The 27,000-nt window shown below is 37.2% G+C and overlaps 1 protein-coding gene across 1 annotated transcript in view; it reads right to left on the bottom strand.

Moving 5' to 3' along the window:
- Positions 1 to 8,537: 8,537 nt before the first annotated feature.
- Positions 8,538 to 27,000, bottom strand: part of RFT1 (RFT1 homolog) — a 49,315-nt gene continuing 30,852 nt past the window's right edge. Inside the window, exons 11-13 of the mRNA XM_044672640.1 lie at positions 20,267 to 20,372; positions 9,429 to 9,678; positions 8,538 to 8,857 (exon numbers count right to left, since the gene is read on the bottom strand). Coding sequence (XP_044528575.1) covers positions 8,693 to 8,857; positions 9,429 to 9,678; positions 20,267 to 20,372 — 521 coding nt within the window. The 3' untranslated portion in view covers positions 8,538 to 8,692. The remainder of the gene's footprint in view (positions 8,858 to 9,428; positions 9,679 to 20,266; positions 20,373 to 27,000) is intronic.

The raw sequence follows: 27,000 nt of genomic DNA, 5'->3' as shown, positions 1-27,000 counted from the left end.
TATCTAGCTGACATATGGTGCTGAGATAGGGACAGAGCTGGGGTCTTTTGTGCATTTCTGAGTATTCTTTCAGCCTTGTAGAAACTTTCCCCAGTTCCCAGTTCATCATCCTCAACAGCAGAGTCTGTTCTTGCAAAAATTATTTTATATGGCTCACAATTATATCCTGGTACTTCTATTGGTAATATGTCAGGAAACTAGGGAAACTATTTTGCTTAGATTTGAGTAAAGTGGTTGAGGTGGTGCACATGGTAGTTCCCACTGGTGCATCATTCTTCTCTGTGTATCATTCTACTCCTGGTTTGCTCCTGATTTCTTTATAAAGAAAAATGATCTCCAGGTTCCTTATGATCTTTAGAATCTTTATGAACCTGGAAGCCATAATCTAAGGTAGGGGTGTACTGGAGTCAGCTTGTATAAGCTCCCAGGAGCCCACTGTTAAATTTTTCATGTGAGCATTTATACTTTGAAAGTTGGAAAACACTACCTGATTTATTATTTTGTTGATTGTCTAGAACTAGATGGAGAAAATGTTAATAAGGCAGATTAAACTTAAAAGTATATCAAGAATACAATTTTTTTGGGGAAAGCTAGTTCTTAAAACATTTACCAGTATATGACTGATCTTTGTGAAAGTTTGGTATCTTCAGTAAGTAAAACTCCATTTCTGCATCTCACATATATCACCATATGAAGTGTATGGTCATGGTTGCCTTCATCCCTACATGATAATTTTTTAGTTTTTAAAAAATTACATTCTATTAATTAATCATCTTTTCATATTGCCCTAATATGGATTTAGAGGCATAATTTTTCAAGTACTGCTTCAGCCTCATCCTATAAATTTTGTTATCCCACTGTTCTCATAAAGTTTATCGTTTACATGATTTATTCTTGGACCTTCTCATTATATTCTTCTTAGTCTCCAGTTTGGTTGCTTACGTTTCTTTAATAGCTACTGTTTATTGCCTCAAAGTCTGGAAAAGATCTGTTTACTTTATCTGCCTTTTAACATTTCTTTCTTCTATGACATAAAATGTTTTGTCAAGGTACCATGTTATGCTGCCCTTGTCTAGTCTTACTTATGAAGGGAAGTAACCAGGTATTCACTGGTATAGGAAATTCTGAGGTGATGACTTCTTCTCTCAACAGCACAGGTTGCCACCTTTCCTGCAATTTATAGCCTTACACAGATGCCTACAGCATCCAAGAAATGACTTGCCCAGGGTCATATCTAGTTTATGCCTGGAATAGTACTAGAACTCAGATCTTCCTGATAAGGCCAGCACTATATCCATTATACTCCATCCACTATGTCATAGTGCTTCTCTGAGTATGTATTGATTTAGTTTTTGAATATGTCTTCAAGTTCTTCATAGAATTTTTTTCTTTGGTACATGATGGAGCAGATTGTGTATCAACTACAAACATTTTCATGGTAGTTTGCAAATAGCTCATATAAGTCATGAGCTATGCAAAAAAAGATGAGCAAATATTCAATGAAATGTTTCTTTGGTGCCTTTAGATACATAATAAATCTAACTCCTTCAACTCCTTTATTTGCCTCTTTAAGGAGAAACTTTGAGCTACCCTTTCATTTAACCACAATTTTCTTATCTTCTGGTTTCATTCATAATGAGACTGTCATGATTGATATGAAACAATCCTTTTAGTAGTAAAATGTTGATTCATTGGTTATTTGGAGGAGGATCTTGTATTTCATGTACCATGAGTGAAGTTAATGCTTAAGACAGTGTGAAAACTGTATACTTCTTAGAACCATTTGTCCTATTTTTTTTGTCAGTGTCATACATTTGTATTTTTCTTTGTTTTAAAGAGAGTGGGAATAGATGATGTTTGGTTTAGAAGAAATTCATTACCGCCTCTTGGTTGGTTCCCATAATTCAGGCAGGTAGCACTATTTCCCCCTTCCTTTCAGTTAAGACATTCTCTTTAGTCAGTGTTCTGAGTGCTACTTCTGGAGAGAGGTGATTTGTTAAAAACTTGCTCAGGAGAAACAATGGGAAGGGATGTTTCCTGAGGCAAATGCCTCAGAAAAGCTAATTCACATTCACTTACAGTCCTCAGCCCCAAGCCTCCATGCTGGGTCCATGTATAAGGCCTTATGTTGGGAATGTTTCAAACAATTCTGAAAATATCTCAATCCCTTGGATACCTCAGCATCCATTTCTCCCCATCCTCAGTTTCCTTATCTATAAAGTGTACTGACCTTGCAGGGTTGTTGGGAGGATCAAATAAGTTTAAAAGAGAAAGTGCTTAGCACAGTGTCTGGCATATAGCAGGTGTAATAACAAATGATTAGCTGTTAGTATTATCACCACCCCTGAAAGGGGGTCTGGGAGAATATCAACAGCCATCACCCCATGTGTCTATTTTCCCATCTGTATAGAGTTATTAAAAAATACAAGATGATATTGTGTAGTGTGATAATTAGATTAAGTCTACACTGCCCATCTTTAGATTTAATCACCAAAGGTGAAAGCACCTTTCAATTCTGTGAGGTCCTAATCCACATGTGCTAGAGTGGATGATGAATCAGAATCAACGGACCGCCCCCTACGCTTTCTATGAGAAAGCGTCTATTGTGATTGGACATGCAGGTTAAGGGAAGGCACTGGAAGTGACACATATGTGACTGCTATAAAAGAGGGAGTTGAATGAGTGAGGCTGGTTCTGGATTGGTGAAGGGGACCTGAGGGAGTTTTGCTGGTTCGTGACCAAGACTGTTCCACACGGTGAGTTTAAAGACTGAATCTTCCTGAACTTCTATTAAGAAACTTCCTTTTATAGACTCTGTGAATGAAGTTTGCTCCATTCACCTCTGGGCCTCAGGCCCTTTAACTCTGGCTGAGGGTTAAGATCTACCTGGACTAATAATCAGTAGGATAGATTCTTATCTCCGTACTTCCTCTCTCTCTCTGCTCATGTAAATAAATTTCCATAAAAGTCAATTTTGATTTGAGATTATTCTTAATTGAGGATTGATAATAGTTTAATTGTCTGGCGACCATCTTTAATATATTGAACCCATAAAACCCCTTTTACACCCTTACAGTAGTCACCTATCTGTGATGGTTGTTTGTTTCAAGTCGAAAAATTCACCTTCTGAATTACAACAGGGAGGGAGGGCACTCACTCCTCACCTATGGCCCCCATCCTTAGTAGAGGAGCATCATTAATCTTTTCCACCAATTCTCCCTCTCTCAGAGGCATCATGAATGAGCTACTCTTTCAGAGGTTTCTTTTGAGAATTTGTGGAAGAGGAACAATGGGGAAGACAAAAGGACCCAAAGCAGCTTTCCAGCCCTCACCAGACAAAATGAAAACTGACTTGCTTTCACCTAAACAAAGCCTAGACTCAGCTTTTATCCTGCTTTGAGACGTTTATACAAAACATTTTCTAAAAACTCAATAAGATTCTCATGTAATTCTTGAGAGCCAGCAAGGAAAATCTACTCTGCCTCCTGATAGATGAAGTATTTGGTTTTTGCCTCTTTGTATAACATTCCTAGATAATAGCCAGCATTTATAAAGTGCTTTAAAATGTATAGTGTTTTACAAATATTACCTCATTTGATTCTCACAACAATTCTGGGAGGTAAGTGCTATTATTTCCATTTTACAGATGAGGAAACTAGGGCAATTACCAGTTGGTTAAGAGACTTGACCAGAGTTACACAGCTAGTAAAAAGTCTGAATTTGAATTTGAATTGAGGCTGATTTGAATTCAGGCCTTCCTGATACTAGGTCTAGTACACTATCCTCTGTTCTACCTAGCTGCCTTGCTGTTTCGTTTTGCAAGTTCCTTTTCTCAATTATTGCAAATCAGCTAGGATAAATCACTTTTAGAGCCAACAAATTCAAAATGAACTGAAGGAAAATTAAGAGATGATTTTTGGAATGAAGGAAAACTTTGGACTTAACATCTGTTCCCTTGTCAGATCAGGGAAAAGGATAGGCCACTGTCCTTTACCATATCTCCTGGAGAGAAAGTTTCCCAAGATCACTCTCTTGCTCAGGATTATCCCAGAGGCGATATTGAACACAAAGGTATCCTCTTCTTATTTCCAGTTTCAGATCATCCATTTGAACTCCTCTTCCAAATAATGCATGCTGCCTCTGCTCAATCCTTGTGTCCCAGGGACTTCAGGTGAGGAGAAATACATGTTACAAAAACCCAATTTCTACATTTCCCAGAGGCTCTTGCAGGGCTGAGAGACTACTCTTGGCGGGTAGAGAATGATCTCGAATGGCCCCATAAAAATGAATTTCTATGTTTGTGGTTCAGTTTTACATTCTTAAAAAAAAAAGACTGTAAAACTCTCTCTTTGTTTACAATTTCCTTCAATAAAGATGAAAAATATGTACATTTTTATAAAAATATCTATATTTGCACTGAAGGTGTCCTTGATGAAGAAATTAGAAGGGGCCTGGTGAGCCTTCAAAAGAGATTGCCCACAGCAGACCATGGCTTTACCAACACAGAAATGAGTTAAAGACATAGAAAATACAGGATTCCATAGTTCTTACTGTTTGCTAACTACAAAAAGCATTTAATTTTGTAGAAAATGTTACCTTAACTGCTTTTCTTCAACAAGATGTCTCCTATGAATGTCAGAATTATACAAGATTTCCTGAGACAGTAACAAAGATAATCTTATTCAACGTCCCTCTGATCACTAACATCGAATGAGGCATAAAGCATGGAGACATAATGTTTGCCACTGTCCTAATGGAGATCCCACCCAGAGTCAGGTCTTCTATCCTGTCTTTGGCTGAATTGACCTGAGTGCATCAAGCTATGGATGCTTGGGAAGACTCCTAAAGGATATGTGTGGGCCTACATGTGTGAAAGTGTGTGTGCACATGTATACACATACCCACATACCCACACACTTTTCCCACCCCAAAATTAGGGTTGTGTTGGTATTAGCAACCAACTCTCATAATAATTATCGTCATATATATGTTGTTGAATTTTAAGTTTAATCTGCATCATTAACATTTTCCCTATCACTTTCTTAAGTCTTGACAATCAACAAAAATAAATCAAGCCCTAATTTGTAGCATTTGCCAGTTTTCAAGGTGTAAATGCTTACACTGAAAATGTAACAATTGGCTCTTTGGAGCTAATTGGAACTGGCTTCAGCATCAAAATTCAAAAGAGATTAGTTTAAGGACCCACACAGGAAAATCCAAGGGAATGAAGAATGACTTTTGTCTAGACAAATATATATTTGAATGGACAACCTCTGAAATTCATACATCAGTATCCTGAACGAGCACTACAGACAAACAATAAGTTGAGCCCAGTGCTGAAGGAAGGGAGTAGGCTGGATTACCTTTGGGAAACTGCAGAGTTCTACTAATGATTTCAAACTTTTCCCTGAAATAGTCTCATTTTTAAAAATAGGCATAGAAAGGCTGCCACACAGTGGGAAAACCCAGAAATTGTTTAGAATAAATGAAATATGTGTCTCTAATGGGCTAGATACTAAACACAATGTAAAGGTTTGTTTTTTTCTTCTCCAACAACTTAACAAAGGAGAAGGACATTATTAAAGGAATGCATGAAAGAAAAAGATGATGGGCTAGTCACACATGAAAAAGAGAAAATGAATAGTCAGGCCATATAATCCACTGGTGTTTTCATAAAAGGAATCATGGATGGCTTCTAGTATAGTGAGTGTTAGTTCCTGTGGAAATCTCTTGGGAGAACACAGATATGACTCACATATTGGGCAGACAATCTTGAGGGGAAATTGTTTCTGAGATTTCAGTCCAAAGGACTAAACCAGAAACTATTGATATGGTATCCTAGTTGCCTAGAGTATAAAATATAGCCCATGAGAAGTCCGTGCCCTTCAGACTTGACAGCTGTCTCATTGCTATGTGAGTCACCAAACCCAACATACCTGATGACTAAAAAAAGATAAGGAGTGGACTAGGGGGAATATCCAACTAAACCAGTGTTGTATCTTTACTGAATTTTCTTACCATGCTATGGGTAAATAAATCTTTCATTAATTGTTAGATGACCTTTGAGTGCCTCATTTTGTTCTAGTCTCGGTCCTTAAGTATCAGACTGGCCTGAGTCACACTTAGAGGTAGTAAAATTGTATTTGAATGAGTTATGGTTCTTGTGGTTGAAATGGGGGAAGGACAATTCAAAGTAGACTCCTCTGAAGAAGTGAAAGGATGACCTAATATAATGACTACAGGCAAGTCCTTCAGTGGGACTAGTGAGAGGAAGCTGAAGGGAGTATTAGCCTAATAGGTGTATGGAAAATAAAGGCAACACCCATGGGCATTCCCTGGTTACTGTTAATGGCCCTAGAAAACAGGAATTTCCAGCATAAGGAAAATGAAAAATAAATGATCTATTTAATAAAACAACTAGAGGCAGAGCTTTAGGTCTTAAGGATTATGCCCTGGAGCAGTGGGGTAGCTGGTAGTCTGAGTAAAACAAACTCTTATTCCTCTTTTACTTTCTTTTTTAAAAATCACTTGTCCCTAGAGATGGGAGGTCCTAGGTTCAAATCCGGCCTCAGACACTTCCCAGCTGTGACCCTGGGCAAGTCACTTGACCCCCATTGCCCACCCTTACCACTCTTCCACCTAGGAGCCAATACCCAGAAGTTAAAGGTTTAATAATAAATAAAAATTTAAAAAAATTACTTGTCATAAGGGCTCTTGGGAGATGGAGAGGAGTTCCAAGGGGAAATCTAGGTGACATAAAAACAAAAGATATTAGAAAAAACCTGCTAAAAACACACATGAATGGGGAGACCACAGGCAAGTATGGTCTTCAACCTAGAAGCCAGGCTGGAAGTGTGTCAAGTCCCCCTAACACTGGAAGTATGAGGGAAGAGAATGGAAGTGGGTATTAAGATGAGAAGTAGTTACCTAGTCTAGAAGAATGAGAGTTTTACTGCTGCTACCTTTACAGGGAGATCAAAGGGTTGGTGGGCTTTCAGCATCACTGAACTTGGGAGTTGCTGGAAAAGTTTTAAACAGCAGCCTAAGTCATTGAGGGTATAGTCTAATGGGAACAACCTGAAATTCATTCTGATGGCAGAGTACCATCTTTTGGGGATGATACTTTAGGGAGCTCACAGAAGACATACTTTTGCAAAGCCAAATTGATCTATTTAGAAGCCCCAGATGAAAACCATATTTTGTAAAACATGGCTAATATGGGGGAACTTCATGACAGTAGGAGTTGAATCTTATTTATCTTTTGATGTCCCACATTGTTTAAGCACATGGCCTTGCACATAATATGAGCACTGTAAGTGTTGGTCAAATGGATGATTGAATGAGACTGAATTTCCATTACTGTTCCATATACCTTTCTACTGACTATGCACCATGGGTCAGTTCTACTCTTAGGATGGTCTGGAAATTTATTGTATTTATTGTAATAATTAAATGTGGAAACAAGTGGGCCAACAACTAGGGTTGGTCATGTGGCAAAGTCTTTCTTGAATAAAATGTCAGAGTGATATTTCTTATAACAAAGAAGAGACAGCAAGGCCTAGTAGATAAAAATATAGGAATTGGAGTTAGTAAGATTTACCAGCTGTGTAATTGTGGGCAAGTCACTAAACCTATCTGAGCTTCCTACAGCTCTCTAAAACATCTTACTAAGTTATAAACAGGCTGAAATTTGTATCACTGGAGGGATTTTCATATCATCAAAAATCAGAGATTTTTGATTACTGACTTGTTACAACAATATTAAAATTTTTTTGTTTCCTAAGTTGGGAGAAACATGGAAAAGAAATATGTTATTGAGAGTTGCTTTTCTATATCATCTCCATGTCCTATAAAAAGTGCAGGTCAGCTACAAAGGCAACATTTTCCTAAAGAATCTAAGGCAACTCATTTTTGGTGATGACATTTTTTTAAATCCCATGATTTTAAAATGGTTAGTTGTTTATAATCAACTAAATTATATGCCTTGTTTTTTCCACTTTGAATTCTACACTTTACGTTCTGGAATTTCTCGTTACTTCCTAATAATTCAAGCTTCTTAGAAACATACTTCTCAGAAAGACTACATGTTTCCTTTTCCTGGCTTGTGGGGTAAATGACATTTGTTCTTCTCTAAAAGAAAAGACCACTCTGTTGGCTAAATTCAGTAAAAGCACCACTATAGTATCTTTCTTGGTATTTGTTCTACAAGCAAAACTGCATTTCCTTCTTTGCAGAAATGAATTAAATGTTTTTAAGAACAATGAAATGATCAGAGCTCTTTTGGGGGGGGGCCTTATCTTTCCTAAACACTAAAGATACTAGACATTATACATTTGGCTATTAATCTAGATCAGACAAAAAAGTAATCAACAGAGGGAAAAAACACAAATTAGTACAAATAACAAAAGAACAATTGAAAATGCAATTATTATTCTGATCTGCATTCAAAATTTATCTTTCCTTAATATTAAAACTCCAAATAGATTTGAAACAAACCAAATATTGTATCTATTATTTCTCAATAGATTCAGATTTTCTAGTTTCTTATAAACTTATGGTTTTATTAATAGCAGAACCTCAGTGGATTCTCACTTAATGCTTTTCTTCCTTTAAACAGGAAATGCACTTTTGTATCACAAACCATTCTGATAGGCCTGCAGAACTAAATATAGGAACTGGTCCTCCTATGTGTTCATGTTTTTTTCTTGGTATATCTGGGCAGGAACTGAGTCCGAATAAAGAAGATAAGTTTGGTCTCTGTGAAGAACACAGTCACAAGGGTAGCTCCCAAACACAAAGCCCCTACCATGATGTGCAGAAGCCTGGCCAGCCAGCCTTTCTCACAGCACAGAAACACCTATAGGAAAAGGAAACATCATTAGTGCCTGGGGCCTTTAGCCCAACCCAACCCTCCTGACATTTCCCTTCAGAATTTCCACTAGGACTGTAACTCTGGAGAAGCTGAGAGATAGTGCATATTCTAGGAATATGTGATGGGAAAATAGAGGTCTTGTTGTCTCTAGCTTTTTATTCAAATCAATTAATAAGAATTTATTGAAAGTCTATTATGCTTACAGGCCTGACATTTTAGTGCATGGTCTATTACTGGCAAAGTAAACATTTAGGAAGAATAAAGCTCAAAGCTAAGGGAAAGAGGTAAACTCTTATATTAGCAAGCACCTCCAGTTAGACAGTACTGGGAGAAACAGGGTTATGGTTTGAGCCAGAGTGTGAAAAAAAGAATAGAACACGATGAATATGGAAATATGTATTGCATGATAGCACATATGTATCATATTGTTGGCCACCACAGGGGAAGAGGCAAAGGAGGAAGAGAATTTGGATTGCAAAATGTCAGAAGACAAATATTTAAAATGGTTTCTGTATACAATCTGGAAAAAAATTTTTTTAAAAGAAGGGAAGCTTACCTCTGAAATACCAGTAACCACTCCACTGACCACATATACTACAATTAGAAATGGCGATGGAAGCAGGCCTGCCAGTGGCCTGTGAGGACTCTCTCTGTAGTACCTGTAGATATAGTGTAGGCTTTGTGCAATTCGAATTCCCATGTTAAAACAATTGGCAAAGATAAAGCCCACACTGCCTTGCCACTTGGTCAGGAAATAGGAAGACAACAAGAATGTGAATGACAGGGCCAGCATGGTAAAATTGTACCTATGAAGGAGGGAAGCAAATGGAGGTAAATGAGCTATTTACACCACCTGTACAAAACACATTACCGTTCCTTTATTCTTTTCAAGGACAGAAAAGATGCTCTATAAATAATTGGGAACAAGTAAATTTAGCATTCTTTTAAAATCATCAAGATACAACAATTTTATGTTTTGCACATATTATAGATCTAATAGGGCCGAAAAGAACTGGGAAATAAAAAAATCACAGTTCCCCTTAATACTATAAAACAAAAATTAATGGTTTAAATGGGATCTTTCCATTTATTAGTGCACATAAAAACATTGGCTGAGTCCTTGTTGTGAATTACAAGAATGAATATGAAATTCAAACACATCTTTCTTTACTCACAAGTATTGACAGTTTTAATCAAGGCAAAATATTTTATTTTAAAATTAGGGTTGAATACATAGGAGAAATGTAGATAATACTCTAATCAATGAATTTTTTTTGGTGCTTTCCTAACAAACACTCGTTCCAATTATATGCACAAAGACTCTCAAATTCTGTGAGAGTTAGAAAGGACCTGTGAGATTATCTTCTACAACTTCAGTTTTATAAATTTGGAAGAAGAAGCTTTGTGTTCTATCCATGTTTTATATTGTTCCTATTACCTACATGATTTCATAGGCACTTTATTCTAAAACATGTATTCCTCAAATAAGAGCAACTAAAGCCCAGAGAAAATGAGCCTTACAGTAAGGCATGGTGGAACTATTAACAACCTTGCCAATCCTCTGAATTTCTTTTAGTTTATAAATGCTGCCCTTATTAAGCTACTTTCAGGGCTATTTCAAACATTGACTGGGTTCATATTGAAAAATGTTTGGCAGAATCATGCCTTTCTAACAGTCAACTGGTGCCTCTGCTTTTGTTTGGCTGAATCAGACCCACACTCCAAGGATCTTTATCTTATCAGTTGAAGAGGGAACTAAAAGGAGAGTTTTAATGATCAGCCCTTTGTCTAGACTTCTAAGAAAAGGAGCTTGCTTTCTTTTCACCTGGGAAAGTCTATAAGTGGACAATCTGAGAGCAGTAGCCACAACCACTATTAAAGGTCAAGACTGGAGGTAATTAGAGATCACGTAGTCCAATCTCCTCATCTTACAGAAGATATCAAAGCCCAAATAGGGGAAAGAACTTGTTTGGGGTTACAGAACAAACTAGTGACAGTGCTGGAACTAGAACTCAATGCATGAGGTAGTTTTTTAATTAAACAAGTAGTAGTTAGAAAAACCAACTTCACACAGCAGCTAATATTCCAGCCAATGGAAGTGGAATATAATATATAGGCTAGTTCTTTCCAATTAAGAAGTTGATATTTATATTATTTGTTATAATTTCTTATTTCTCTGAAACCAGGTTTTGGGAAAGCCTTACTGATATGTCATTCCTTAGCATAGAACGAACAGCTTCACAAAACTCTCAAAGTTATGTCTCCCAGTAAATGACAAAATGGATGGCACTAATAACTAACTCATAAAAGCACAATTTAATTCCCTGTTATAACCTGCTCAATTTGGAATGCTAGATTGAGCAACTTTCAGGCTGTTTTGGTACAGCTGATAATGAAGAGCCCTGCTGTCTTTCTTCCATTAGAAGACCAATCTACAGCTGCTGCACTTCCCAATTAGTTCCAACCAAAGCTCACCTTCTATAGTCTAAAATGCATCACACACTTCTAGAAAAAAAAAATGAAAATGTAAAAGAAGCCATTTCTTCACTCAATGTAAAATTATTATATAGTAAAAGTAATTATTGAATTATTGTTATTAGTTATCACAAACAAAAAGATAATTTTTAATGCTTCTTCACACTCAAAAGAGAATAGACTTAAAATTGGGACTTAAAAAGATTGAAGTATTTTTAGACACCAAGCTTGAACAGTGAAGAAGTTTAACAAAAAATTAAATGTCATTTTATGCGACTTCTGGAGTCAGTAACCATATGTATAAACTGCTTACATTGTTTCATGTATGATGGACCGCTTAACAAGATGGAATAAAAATACTTTAATATACATATTTTGAGAAGTCAACTTCAACAAGTTGATTAAATGTGTTATATTACCAAATGTTAATGTAAGAGACTAAAAATATCTTGTTATACAAAGAACCTATTATTCCATAGCCAGCTACATGCTGTTTTACACACACACACATACACACACACACATATGTATGAGTGTGTGAGTGTGTATGTGTGTGTAGGTGTTCCTCCCCAATCCTAGTTTCTATCTTAAGCTCCAGGCCTGCATCATGAAATGTCTACTAGCCATTTTGAAATGGATGTCTTGTAAACATCTCAAACACATATCAACAACATAATTCATTCTTTCCCCTCCAAATTCATCTTCTTCTAAGTTTTACTATTACAACTGAGGACATCACCATCCTTGAAGTCAGTCAGATTCACAACCACAGTGACATCCTGAATTCCTCACTCACCCTACAAAGAGTTTGCTGCCTAATCTTGTTTCTTTCTCTGCAACATGAGATATTCCCTTCTCTCCATTCACATGACCACTACCTTAGTTCTGGCCCTCATGATCTCTTGCTAGGCCTATAGCAATAGCCTCCTAGTTGGTCTTCCTGCCTTGAGTCCTTCCTTACTCCAATCTATTCACCAGAAAGCAACCAAAGTAATTTTCTTCAAGAGCAGGCTTGGTCACACCACGCCTTATTCAATAACTTCCAATAGCTCTTTATTATTATCTCTAGGATCAAATGTAAACACTGCTGTTTGGCATTTAAAGCTCTCCCTACCTTTCTAGTCTTCTTACACACTGTCCCACTCACCATGTTCTATGGTCCAGCCACACCGGCTGACTTGATGTATGTTAAGCTCCTTCAAGCTCCAAGCCTTTGCACTGGTTGTGCCCCACCGATAGGAATGTTCTCCCCTCATCCCTCAGAATCCCTGGCTTCCTTCAATAATGGACTCAAAACCAAAGAGATCATAGATAAACAGACTTGTATGAAAATATTTATAGCTGCGCTTTTTGTGGTGGCAAAAAATTGGAAAATGAGGGTATGTCCTTCAATTGGGGAATGGCTGAACAAATTGTGTTATATGCTGGTGATGCAATACTATTATGCTCAAAGGAATAATAAACTGGAGGAATTCCATGTGAACTGAAAAGACCTCCAGGAATTGATGCAGAGCAAAAGGAGCGGAGCCAGAAGAACATTGTACACAGAGACTGATATACTATGGTAAAATCGAATGCAATGGACTTCTGTACCAGCAGCAATGCAATGACACAGGACAGTTCTGAAGGATTTATGGTAAAGAACGCTACCCACATTCAGAGGAAGGACTACAGGAGAGGAAACATATAAGAAAAACAAACTGCTTGAACGCATGGGTTGGGGTGGACATGATTGGGGATGTAGACTTGAAACTACCACACCAATGCAACTACCAACAATTTGGAAATAGGTCTTGATCAATGGCACATGTTAAAACCAGTGGAAATGTGCATTGGCCATGGGTGAGGGGAGAGCGGGGGGTGAAGGGGAAAGTAGGAACATGAATCATGTAACCATGTTAAAAATGAATATTAATAAATGGTTTAAAAAAGTAAAATAAAATAAAATGTCAAAAAATAAAAAGAATGGACTCAAAAGCCACCTTCTGAACAAGATCTTTTCTTCTAAGGTTACTTTGTCTTTCTATGTACCATGTATAGAACCATATTGTTAGTGTTGTTTCCTTCATGAGAATGTAAATTCCTGACATTATTTCAATTCTGTCCCTCTTTCTCCAGTTCTTTGCACACTGCCTGTCATATGGTATTAAATATATGTTTGTTGTTGACTGATTGATGCAATACTTTGATGGATTTTATGTGGGTTGCAGTTTGTAGCCCATTCATGCCTTCTCATCCTGTGCAATTTTTGACCAGGTATTTCCATAAATTTATGAAAGATCTGCTTAATGGTCCTAGAGGCCTTCCTTTGGACCTTTTAATATTTTTTAAACATTTATTAATATTCATTTTTAACATGGTTACATGATTCATGCTCCTAATTTCCCCTTCACCCCCCGCACTTCCCCCGCTGATGGCCGATGCACATTTCCACTGGTTTTAACATAGGACCTTTTAATATTTTGTGATTGCTAGTGCATCACTCAAGCTATCCATCTGTTTACTCTTCACTTGTTATGTAAACTAGCCTACTTCCTTTTCTGGTAATACATTTCACAAATGATATATCTTTTTACAAAACTTTGAAAGACTATATCAGACAAGGTAAAAACCAGTTTATATTACAAATTCATTGGTAAAATACTATGAAGGAGAAGGGCTGAAATACAGAATCATCTCACAAAACAGAAAAGGAAAAGTAGTAGATAAGAAAATAAGGCTATAGAAAAATTTGGTATGAGATCCAATAAGGCCTGGTTATCCCAAGAACAGTTATAGAAAAACGTGAAGGAAAAAACCAAAAAGAAGTAAAATGAAACAGATTTTCATTCAATGGCACTGGAACATCCATATTTGGATTCTAGTTTATATCTGTTTTATGGGGATATAGAAATGGCATTCAAAAATTAACTTGGGAAAAGCAGTTGGACAAAACAAAATACATTCAAATAAGAATTTAAGACACTCTGGAATGCAAGCTATCACAAAAAGATCCCAAAAGAATTTTTTTTAAGTGGTTGGCATTGATACCCAAAATGGGTCAAGTGAGAAGACATTAATACTCAGTCTTCTTTTACAACTCAATCTGTACACAATCATCTCTGAAAATTTTAGTATACTTGAACACTCTGGCCTTCCGATTAATCAATTAATCAACATCCTCAAGTACTATAATCTTTATCATCATTCCATTCCATCACTTAAATCTCATCATTACTCATAACTCTGCTACCTTCAAAATCTTGAAATAGGATATTCCTTCCTCTAATCAAAACCTCCTATGTTACAATCTCAACTTCACTCTACCTAAACCTATTCTTTCTTCTCACCAGCACCTTCAATCCCTCTAACCCATTCTTTTTTTTCCCAGTCTATCCCCTTTGTTTTTGTTTTCTTTCTTTTGTGGTTTTGAGCGTAGTTGATAACTAAACTTGTATGGCAATTTAACGTTTATAAGGCTTTTAGAAAGATTATTTCAAGTGTAGTGTAGAGAGAGGGGATCATATAGTTGTTTTTTTTTTTTGAGGGCGAAGGTACTGTGTCTCTGAAATTTAATGCAATAAAATTTGATAAACGCTTGTAAATTGCTATCCTCTCTGCCAGAACAGTCCTCAGGAAAAGCCACTGAGCCACCTCACAACCCAGGCCTTCTTCACATTAGGCCTAAGATGCCTTCCCTGGAGCAGTCAGCTAGAGGTTGGCATCAATATATTTAGTGGAGAATGGCATTAAACAGAGGTCTGTCCAGAAACTGGATTTGCGTCCTAGGAGGTGCATGCTCCAGCTCCAGCAGTGTGATGATGTTGGGGGCCCCTATAGGCAAGAGCAGGGGTCCTGGCACGTAGAGTGACTGTTGTGGGCCTCGCCTTGTCCAGTAACGGCCCAGGTTAAACCCATTAATCCAGACCTGGCCCTTGGTCCAGCTGGGAAGGTATAGAAAGGTGTCCCAAGGAGGACCTGGGAGTTGAAAAGTCACCGAGTAGAAGGCTGGACCAGAGGGAGACTTCAAATTGCACTCTTGGGTCTCAAATACCCTATTCTTTGAGTCAAAAAAAAAAACCCAAACCTATATGACCCCCTCTCTCTATACTACACAAGTGAACCTGACAATAATCACAAGAGAAAAGTGCTCTTTTACTACCGAATCCTTTGCTTCTCCAGGATATTATTGTTCACAACTTGCCAAATTCCATCTTTGTGTTGTCCCACCTTCTGATTTCTTTGCAACTACCCATGTGCTGCTGAACACTGCTGGACAAAGCCACACAACCATACTGACTGGTTACACTACATATTGATGTTAACTACTATCAACCGGCCCTTCCCTGATGCAAAAGAACCCTTTATTTAGACCTTGATTGACAGTATTTCCCAGAAAAGCTTTTCAAAGCTTTCATTTCCCTCCTCCTAAGGGCCTGGCTTCATATATATTACTGAGAAAATAGAAGCCCTCTGTAATGAACTTCCTCTTCCTCTTCCCTCTTACTCTATACCGTAACTATCATATCTCATCATTTCCAATTCTTTCTTTCAGATATGCCTTCTCTTCTTTCTCAGACCAACTCCTGAGAGTCCTCTACTTTTTCTTGGGAGCTTACTCCCTCGATTATTTCTGCTCTTTTGATCACCACTGAGCTTTCTTTACTTACTGGCTCCTTTCCTTGTCCCTAAAGCGTGCAAGGTGTCCTCAATCCTTAAAAAGTGTGTTCATCCCTGCTGAACCCTTAAATTGATTCTTATGCTTCAATTCTTATGTTTCAGTTCAATGTTCAATTCCCATTAGAATGTAAACTATTTGAGGGTAGAGATTTAATTCTTTGGATTTGAATCCACAATGCCTAGCACATAACACCCCTAACAGGAGCTTAGTGTTTGTCAGTTTATTCAGACAATTCCCAAATCAATAAATTCAGCCCTAATTTCTCCTGAATCCCAATCTAACATCATCAACTGCCTACTGGACATATCTTTCTGAATGCCATTTTAGGCATGTAAAACTTAACATATCCAAAATGGAATTTAATTTATTCTACTTAAACATAACTTTTCTTCAACTTTCTCAATTTCTGTTAAGTGCACCACCATATTCCCAATCTTCCAGGTTTACAGTCTTAAAGTACTGACTCTCCATTCTTCCTCACCTGATATATATCTAATCAGATCCCAAATCCTGTTTTCTCTTTACATCTCTTGCATTCATCCCTTCTCTCTATCTGCAGAGCTACTCGCCTAATGGACTAAAAGCAAAAACCCTCTTAATTGGTTTCCCTGTTTTTAGCTCTTCATTCTCCAATCTACCATATAGCTACTAAATTAATATTCCTTATCTATAGGTTTGAAACATGCTCACCCCCTGCTCAAAAATCTTCAATAGCTCTCATTTACCTCAAGGATAAAATATAAACTCCTCAGTCTAGTTCTTAAGGTCAAGTGGCTCCCATCTATGCTATCTTGTATATACCTCTTTTCATATACTTTGTTTCTCCCATTAGGTCTACCTTTCTTTGTATTCTTAACACTCTAGTCACATGGTGAACTTATAAATGCTTACTGATTTCCTGACTTATTTCATATGATCCCCTTTAAGAATTCTATATTCCAGTCATATTGGTCTATTTCCTATTCTGTAAACTCAGCCTTCCTTTCCTCTTCTTTGCATCTCTGAGCAAGTGATCCCCTATGCCTGAAATGCAATCTATCCTCATCTCTGCTTCTCTGGCTCAGTTACCTTCAGTTTTCAGCTCAGGTGGTACTTTCTACAGGAAAGTACCTTCTTGATTCCCCTGAAGGGAGGGAAGGGGAGAAGGGAATAAGCATTTATTAAGCGCCAAGCACTGTGCTAACAAAGTGCTTTACAAATATTATCTCATTTGATTCCCTTCCCACACAACACCTTGGAAGATAGGTGCTATTATTATCTCCTCTTCAGTTGAGGAAACTGAGGCAGAGGTGTTGACTTGCCCAGGGTCACACAGTGTCTGAGGTTACATTTGAACTTAGGTCTTCCTGATTCCTGGAGGCTCTGATGCTCTGTGAACTGTGGTACCCCTTAGCAACCTCTTTGATAGTAAAGGCTATTTTGTTCTTGCCTTCCTATCTCCAGTATCTCATAGAGTGTCTGGCACACAGAAGTAAGCACTTAATATTTAACTGAAATTCACTATTGATCCATATGTCCAGTTTCCTATCTCTCTAAAATCTTGAAGAGCTTGATTTATGTAGGTACCAAGAGTGTCCTTGATGAAAGTACAAGAAGGGAAGAAATAACGGGACTTGCTGCTCCATACAGGAGACCACTTCTTTACAGTTACACAGCTGACTGAGAAGCATAAAGAATACAAGAGTGCACCTGTGTTTTTTCTTTGCTGACTAAAATAAAATTGAGATGGTAAGGTAAAAACACATCTCCTCTTTTACGCTGACCAATCTCATCTTGGTTCATTTAAAATTAAAATTTTCCAATCTTTTGCATTTTCCATTAAGTTTTTACTGTACTACGTCTGTCATCCAAGATGAAGTTTTTCTTCTACTTAGCTAAAAAAAATTCACAGTTAATAATGTCAAATGCTGAAATCATTTTAGTTATATATCACACAACTTATATGAATAAGATATTCAATATTCTATACCACCATTATTTTTCTGCTATCAATCTTGACACTCTATTAATCAACCCAACTCTGTCTAAGCTGTTGGACCTCACACAGTAATTTGTTTTGCATTTGTTGTACTATTGTACATGATCATTATTTGTGTAACTTATTTCCTGACTAGACTGAATAGCAGGTAAGGACTGAATACTGGCAAAAGTTTCTATCTCCTCCAGAACCTATAGCACAACACTATATGTTATGTTGGGTTTTAATAAATTTTTTAAAAATTGAATTAGAGTTATTGGAATAAAGCTGGAAGAGCAGATAAAAGTGGGTTGGAGGAAAACACAAGAGAAATGAAATCTTTTTTAAAAAATCTGCTGGTTGGATAAGGAGAAATATACTTTGAGGTAAAAATGGCACAGCAGAAAGAACAATGGATTTGCATTTATCTTTAACATCTGATAACTGTCTTATCATGGGTGAGTCACTTAGTTTTTCTAAAACTGTTTCTTCATATATAAAATGGGCATGATAATATTAATAATACCTGAAATGCCTATCTCCCAAGGCTACTGTGAAGTTCAGAAGAGAAAATGAATATAAACTACTGCAAAAACAAACTTTAAAGCACACATGCCCACTATTGTTATTCTTTACTAGGTCCAGATGAACATATATACATATATACATATATATATATTTAATATAAAGAATAAACTAGTGGCAGCTGGGTAGCTCAGTGGAGTGAGAGTCAGGCCTAGAGACAGGAGGTCCTAGGTTCAAACCCGGCCTCAGCCACTTCCCAGCTGTGTAACCCTGGGCAAGTCACTTGACCCCCATTGCCCACCCTTACCAATCTTCCACCTATGAGACAATACACCGAAGTACAAGGGTTTAAAAAAAAAAAGAATAAACTACTTTATAAAAAATTTTGCTAGACTAATATGTGGAAGGATCAAAATATTTTAACTTTCAAGAAAATTAATTAAAAATCAGATTAAAGCTTTATTAGGAAGGCACTCTGCTTAGCATCAGTGTTGAATATTAACATGGAATTAATTATGGAGATGTTGTTGAAATTCCACTACAAGCAAAATAAAAGGATTGTTTCCTTTGGTTTATTATAATGGAATTCAGCTGGAACAGATGTGGGAGGAAAACAAATTGTCAGCGTCTACATTCCACACTGTATCTACCCTCTGCCTCTCATGTTAATGGGTTTGGTATTTAATTGACTCTCTCACATATAGCACTAGACCTAGATATACAGAAAGCCAAAAAAATAAATTCAATAATGAGGAAATTACAGAATGCCAAAATGCCAAAATAACTTTCCATTCAAGAAGAAGGACACAAAATAGACTTATATGGACACAGACCTAAAGTATCTCTAAGTCAGGGATTCTTAACCTGGAGTTAAGGTTAGATAGATAGAGAGATTTCAGGGGGGTCTTGTGAACTTGAATGGGAAAAAGATTACATCTTTATTTTCACTAACCTCTAACTGGAATTTATTTCCTTCAATTATGAGTCTTTAAAAAGATACTATTCAGAAAAGGGGTTCATAGGCTTCACCAGACTGCCAAGGGTTTAAGATACAATAAAAGGTTAAGAACTTCTTGTGCTAAGTAAAAAAGACAGAAGGGGACATGATCCAACTAAGGAAAGCACCAGAAGTATCCATACTGTTACTACTCCAGATCACAGTAGGTAACATTCTTTCCTCTCCTTCCCTTCTCTCTCTCTTACTTTTCTCTTCTCATTATTTCCCATTTTCAAATACACGTCAGCAAATGGCACCTCTGAGCACTGCTAATTCCCCACTTATGGAAGTTAGGGCTAAAGGGGTAACTGATCTACCCTAGTTGATCTAGATTCTACATAACACTGAATGGGCAGGGACTGAGTTTTTTTTCGTAGTTCTTTGGGTTTACTTTGTGATTCTGGAAAAGTTGACTAATTTCTTGATGCCCCCACCATGCCTTCTTGATGTTATATTGCTGAGAATAACAGAATTTGCTCCCTATCCACACAATAGGTATGATGAATATTATTAATCAATCAATAAACATTTATTAACATTCTAGCATGTGCCAAGCACTGTACTATGGGCTGGGATAGAAAAAGAGGCAAAAGACAAGGACCTTACAATCTAATTAATTATAATATTAATAATTTTAAAATATATCATGGGGATGGCAACAGTCTATTATCTTGAAAAGATACAAATATAAACAGAACCTCATTTTGAAGTGGATAAATTGGTAAACCATTTCATTTTACTAAAATCCAAAGCTAAATTTGTAATTTCTAAGTTACCTACCTGTCTACTTGCTCTTTGCTCATAGAAGCAAATGTGAAACATTCAGTTATGCCATTTACAGCAAGTAGGAGGACATATAAACAATAGCATCTGAGGAGAACAGGACCTGGAAACAAAAAGCCCAACAAAAGTTTGTCAAAACCACAAACAGAAAGATAAAAGACCCAACATCTTTCTTTCCATTCTACTTAGTATTCACAGGAAACACAACAATAATAAACCAGGGCCCTTCTCCAATGCTCCTAGTGTGTACCAGTGCTTCTGCAGATTTCATATTCAAATCCACATCCTAATTATTTGGAGAGATTCCCAGTATTTCATGGAGGAGACAGTCCAAACCAAAAAAAAAACCCAATTATGAATAAATAGTCCAGATCTTCTCCTTGACAGCCAAAAGTAGATTTTTCTCACTTTTTAATAAACATGGTAACTTGAAGCAAGGCCCCTAAATGCTAAGGGATTACAAGTATAGAAACCATCAAGAACAACAGACTTTGAGAAAAAGTCCAGAGCCAGAGGCCAAATGCAAACAACTGGGCAAAAATGTCTACATATCTTCAATGAGAGCTAAAGCTTCCGCTTCATTCTTGGTCAAGATGAAAGAGATTCAATTCTACAACTAGTCAACAAGCTTCTAAATAATACTATCAAGGCAAAGGGAGTCTTTTTATATGGGATCAAAGCACCAGATCTTAAGAATCTGGAATCCATTCACTGTTAATAAAGATTTTTAGTATGAAACATCCCAGTGGGGACCCAAAAGAATATGAAGATCATAAATTGCCAAATGAAGATAAGCAATTCAGTTCTGAAAACTACTAAGAATTATTTCAATACCTTAGTCTTGATTTTTCACTAAAGAAAGGGTCATTTTCCCATTGTCTTTTAGGTCCTCTGGTAATAATTGCCAGAGACAAGATAAAGCAAAGTAGCCTGGCCTGCCACCTCAGCTGGAAGAAGTTGTTTGTAATAGAATCTACAGTGCTAGTAAGTTCAAGATCAAAGAGTAAGTTTTATATCTGATATAAGAGACCTTAATGCCACACTACCACCTATACTTACCCTTTACACCCTCTCTCCCCCTTCAATATTCCAAAAGACTCCAGGCTCATCTAATAGGGGAGAACACTGGGCCACTTCCAAGTGGTTCAAACCAAAACAAAAACAAAAACTGTGCCTCTCCCCTGAAATTATGAGAATATAGACTTAGGGTGAGGTATTAAAGATCCCCTAAGGGAGAAGATGCTGAAACTGAGATATCCAAGCATGAGCCTGGATCAGGATCTTAAATGTAGGGTTACAGAGGAAGGGAAAAAATGTTAGATACATGAAGAAGAACCAAATCTGGAGACAAGCTGACTTTGGGAAGAGTGAAGAGAGGAGTATGTAAGGTGACACTAAAGATCCATCCTGGAGAAATGAGGGAATGCTTATGCTTTCCCTTGGGATGGGAACTCGAGGAGCAGAAACTTCTGAGGTAAAAAAAGGCAAATACCATATGGGATCTTGGTCATCAGGTCCTATAAAAACAGCAGTGTTTGGGATGAGCACCTAGATTAAAAGATTGGGCAAAATGCATTGTAAGGAGGGGAGCAAATCAGAGAGAGAGAGACAAATAGGGAGTTTCGGCCTCTTAAATTCCTCAGTGTTTCACATTTTTAGTAAGCATTTACCAAATGTTTAATCTGTGCCAGGCACTGTACTGAGTGCTGGGGATAAAAAGAAAAGCAAAAAATAGAGCTTGCCTTCAAGAATCTCACAATCTTAAGAGGGTGACAAGAAGTAAACGACTATTTACAAACAAGAAACTTACAGGATAAATTGAAGATAATTTCAGAGGGAAGGCCCTAATATTAAAGGAGGCTGGAAAAGGCTTGTTGAACAAGAATTTAGTTCTTTAAAAATAGCAAACAAAAACCATTGTTTTAAAAAAAGAAACATACTTGCAATGACCTTCCAAATCCTTGGCTACCAAGCTTAAAGGTAATTTTCCTCCCTAGAGGGTTACTTTTCATTTGCAAAGAGTAAGAGATTGGGAACACTAAAATACAATCTTTTTTATCTTCTACTTTTCACTCTTAGTGAGTGAAATCACATCATTAATCAAAAACATATAAGAAACACTTCATTTTGTACAATGTTGTGCTAGGTGTTTAAAAAGGGAACTCGACTGTGGGTTCCTTGAGGGCAGGGGTTGTCTCCCTTTTCTTTGTATCCCCAGCACTTAAAGGTGCCTAGCACACAGCAGGGGATTCATAAATGCTTTCTGTGATTAACATGGGGGTTAGGTTCTAAAGTTAGCACATAATACAAAAATCAAGGAGAGTTGTAATTATTCCACAGAGAACAATCAAGGCCTTGCTGTTCCTGGGAGATAGTGGGTTTTTTTTTGTTCATTTGCTTTTTGTTTTTTATGAATTAGAATTTTATCTGTGAACTAACAAGGCAGTGCTGTTTCTCTGATCCATCCCCCACTGCTGCCTTTCTCCTCCATAATTCTCTCCTGCCCAGATTGGTGACATCTGGAGGGAATCACTCTGGGGCCTAGAAGCTGCTGGTAGTGTCCCTGGGCTTTCCCTGGGGATTGTCCAGATGCAACTTGTGTCATAAACAAGCCACAGGGGAGTATGGGAACCTACTATCCAATGCTACTCAAATTTTTTTTTTTTTTTTACTATTTGTAGTATTCCAATTTATTCTCCATTTTCCTTAAATCATGACATCTGTTTTGTGAAGAAGCTTTGTTGAAAATCAAAGTGGTCATCATCTTTACATTTCAAACAATTCTTGGGAGATGAACTATAAAAGTTAAATCAGATCTTACCATAGAAGTAAGTGGTAGCCTTCTCTTCCTTCCCCATCCCCTACTTTTTTTGGCAAAGTATAAAACAAAATTGGAATTTTAGTATTTAAACTATAAATGACCAACTCTCTTTGAAAAGAAGGGCCAGTCTTATTTCATTTGGTTTCCCTAACATCTACACATAGTTCCATCAATGACTATTTAAATAAAAATAGATGCATTTCCAACCTAAATTAAGTATATACTTTCTCAATATAGTGACACAAATGGCTAAACATTTGGTTTAGATTCTTTTACTGATGCCATAGGCCAACTAATAAGTCCTTTCTCAATGGAAACTAAGTCTAGAAAGATACATATGAGGTACTCAATGGTTTTTGAGTATACGATCCTGTAGAGTAATAGATATGTATATTTTTCTCTCTTTTTGCTGGGCACATAGAGTTGAATGTGTACAAGTTATCACGCTTTAAAGTTTTTAGAAGGCTTTTAAAATAATATCTTATTTTATCATCACAACAATCCTGGGAGATACGTTTTATTATCCCCATTTTATAGATAAGGAAAACAAGGTAAATGGAGGTTAAGTAACTTGCCTATGTAAGTGTCTGACACTGGATTTGAACTCAGGTCTTCCTGACTCTAAGCTCAGCACTCTCACTGCCTATTTAGCTGCATTTGTTTTATCTCTGACTCACAGAAGCACAGAACTGAGATAGGGCACAACTGAGACACTGTTAGGGATATGGGAGAAAAGATTCCTTCAGATGCTACTGTTCTCTTTTCTCAAATGATCTTATATTGGCAAAGGGGTTGGATTTACTGACTTTTATTCTTCTAACTCTAGGGTTTTAGGAATAAATTAATTTATGAAAAGAGTAAGGAAGGCTATCCCCTATATGCAGACAAGAGAAAATCCTTATCTGGGTGGAAACAGTAAGAAAAGCTATGTAATTGTGTAGAAAATGGAAAAGTATTGCCATGGGAGTTTCACATCTTGGTTTGGGTGCTGAGGCTAAATGATGGGAAGTTATCAGACTTTTTCTGATCAATCTGGGAAGCCCTCATTGAGGAGGAGGCTTGAAGTAGCTTCAAGGATTGAGAAAGTAAGAAAAATCTTAAACATGATCTAGTTTACAGATCCTTTTACAGATATGGAAACTGAGGCTTAGAAGACAGAAAAGATGGATGGTTTGCTGGGTTGACAAGAACATGTCAATTTAGACATGTGGCCTCACTGTTTAGGATAAAGAGTGAGATAAGTGGACAATGGGCATTCAAAACTGATGTACCCAAACAAACAGAGGAGGCAAGCTAAGGGGCAGTAAACAAAGGCACTTGGCACACCATGACAAAAAGTTTTGAATATTGGGTTTGATCTGGAGTATATTCATATGAAACTATTGCAGAGGAAGTATGAATATAGAGTTGTCTATGGAGTCAAGAAGACTTGAGTTCAAATGACTTCAATACATCTTGATTTTCTGACCCAGGAAAAGTCAGCTACCTCTCAGAGCCTCCAACAACTGCTGAAGACTATCAATGCAGAGAAGGTTCTGACCTGCATTGGTTGAGGGAGCTCCTCATGTAATGCAATCACAGATCTAGTAGTCCTCCCCTCTCCCCGAAAGAAAGCAACCATTGGATGTTAAGGAAATCCTTTATGGGAGTATAATCAAAGCAAGAAATAGGTGTGACTAGAGGAAGCTAGAGGTTCATGAAGGACACACAGTCTGATGAGGAAGATTCTGTAAATGGTTCATACAAGATGAGGAAAAAGTACATGACAATTTAATAAAATTCTTATAAAGTTATACTTTTCAAGAAACTCTAGAAGGCAAAAATAGCCTTTTTTAATTAGAACTCCTTCTAGCTGCTTAAAGAATAGGTTTAGAGAGGGTCTTTATGGGGCTAGAACTCCCTGTCAGAACCCCTAATGACTGAAATTACATTTTGATAGATTAGAATCTTTGGATGTGCTCACTTTAGTACTGACTTCTTTTTAACTAGTAAATCTGGTTCTAAAATTCAGAACTTATGCTCTGTTCATATGCACAAAAGGACAACAGAGAATTTCTCCACTTTCTTCTAGTGTTTCTTTTGTAGCAAAATATTTAATTATATTAAGGCCAAATCAGACACAGCAAACGCCTTTCACTATTGTAATGTAATTGAGAAAGCCTGTATCTTATTGCCTGCATCTATGAACAGGCAAAATTAGAGTGAAATAGTTGCGTCACCAATCTCTAAACATAAATTCTGTAGTGATTTCCTACTGAGATCTCCTTGCAGTAGGCTGACTGTACTTTTACATGTACTTTTCACACCAAATCCCAAGAATGATGCCAGGGACCTCATCAGCTCAACAGCAGTTATTTCTCCAAACTTAAGGACCTTTGTTCTTGTTTACACAAACTTGGATCTTCCCTCACCCCATATCCCAAGAATTTGGACCTGACTACAGTGGTCAGCTTTAATAAATGATTTATAAAGAGTTTTTTTTACAAAGGCTCAACAACAGAAAAAGATATTTGCAGTTTTCTCTAGTAACCTGAGGAATTAAAATAACTTTTCTAAACCTAAGAAGAAAATCTACAAATGGATGGTCAGACTGATGACAAAGCTGCTGCCCAATACAACTGGAAATGAATGAGCTATTCATTTGCAAAATTATGAATTAAAACATATAAAACAATTGCTAAGGGGCAGCTGGGTAGCTCAGTGGAGTGAGAGTCGAGCCTAGAGACAGGAGGTCCTAGGTTCAAACCCGGCCTCAGCCACTTCCCAGCTGTGTGACCCTGGGCAAGTCACTTGACCCCCATTGCCTACCCTTACCAATCTTCCACCTATGAGACAATATACCGAAGTACAAGGGTTTAAAACAAAAACAAAAACAAAAAAAAACAAAAACAATTGCTAAGAAAATTGTATGTAATAGGCCCTGGGTTACTTAGAAGTTAAATATATCCAACCCTCCTTTTTTCCCCCTAACACACCATAAACACACCATTTCCCTCATATAGTTTGATCTTATTCTTTGAAAATTATTCTGATTTATCCTTTAGAGGCTTTTATGCATGAAGTCATTATATTTAAATGGCATTTATTATCTTCAGATGTGTTCAGTACCAAGCAGAAACTCATTAGCATTGCTACAGTCATTGAAAGGGAACTTAGTGAATTGCTCCACAAGAAACATTTTGTGTCTGAATGAAAAATAGCTTTGAGGTGGGTTTATCCACCTCCTCCAGACTGAGATCTGTGTATCACGAAGAATCTCAGTCTTCTGTTTTTTTTTTTTTTAATTTTAAACCCTTAACTTCTGTGTATTGATTTATAGGTGGAAGATTGGTAAGGGTAGGCAATGGGGGTCAAGTGACTTGCCCAGGGTCACACAGCTGGGAAGTGTCTGAGGCCGGATTTGAACCTAGGACCTCCTGTCTCTAGGCCTGGCTCTCAATCCATTGAGCTACCCAGCTGCCCCTCTCAGTCTTCTAAGTACTAATTAGGACACCTAGTTGAGCTCTATCCAATGGGAAGTTTTCCCCACTACTGACAAAACCATCAACCTGTGTGTACACAATAAATGACTTGTTATTTCTCTTTATAAAGAATCACAGGGGCAGCTAAGTGGTTCAGTGGATAAAGAGCCAGATGTAGAGACGGGAGGTCTTAGTTTCAAATCTGGCCTCAAATACTTCCTAGCTCTGGGTCCCTGGACAAATTACTTAACCCCAACTGCCTCTAACGCCTTTCTACTCTTCTGCCTTGGAACTGAATTTTAGTGTTGATTCTAAGACACTAGGTAGATAGGGAGGGAGGAAAGGAAAGAGAGAAGAAAGAAAGAAAGAGAGAAAGAGAGAAAGAGAGAAAGAGAGAGAGAAAGAAAGAAAGAAAGAAAGAAAGAAAGAAAGAAAGAAAGAAAGAAAGA

The sequence above is a fragment of the Gracilinanus agilis genome, chromosome 1 (genome assembly GCF_016433145.1).
Source record: "Gracilinanus agilis isolate LMUSP501 chromosome 1, AgileGrace, whole genome shotgun sequence".
In the NCBI taxonomy this organism is placed as follows: Eukaryota; Metazoa; Chordata; class Mammalia; order Didelphimorphia; family Didelphidae; genus Gracilinanus; species Gracilinanus agilis.
The sequence above is the reverse complement of the archived record's forward strand: the minus strand, read 5'-3'. Positions and strand labels throughout refer to the sequence as shown.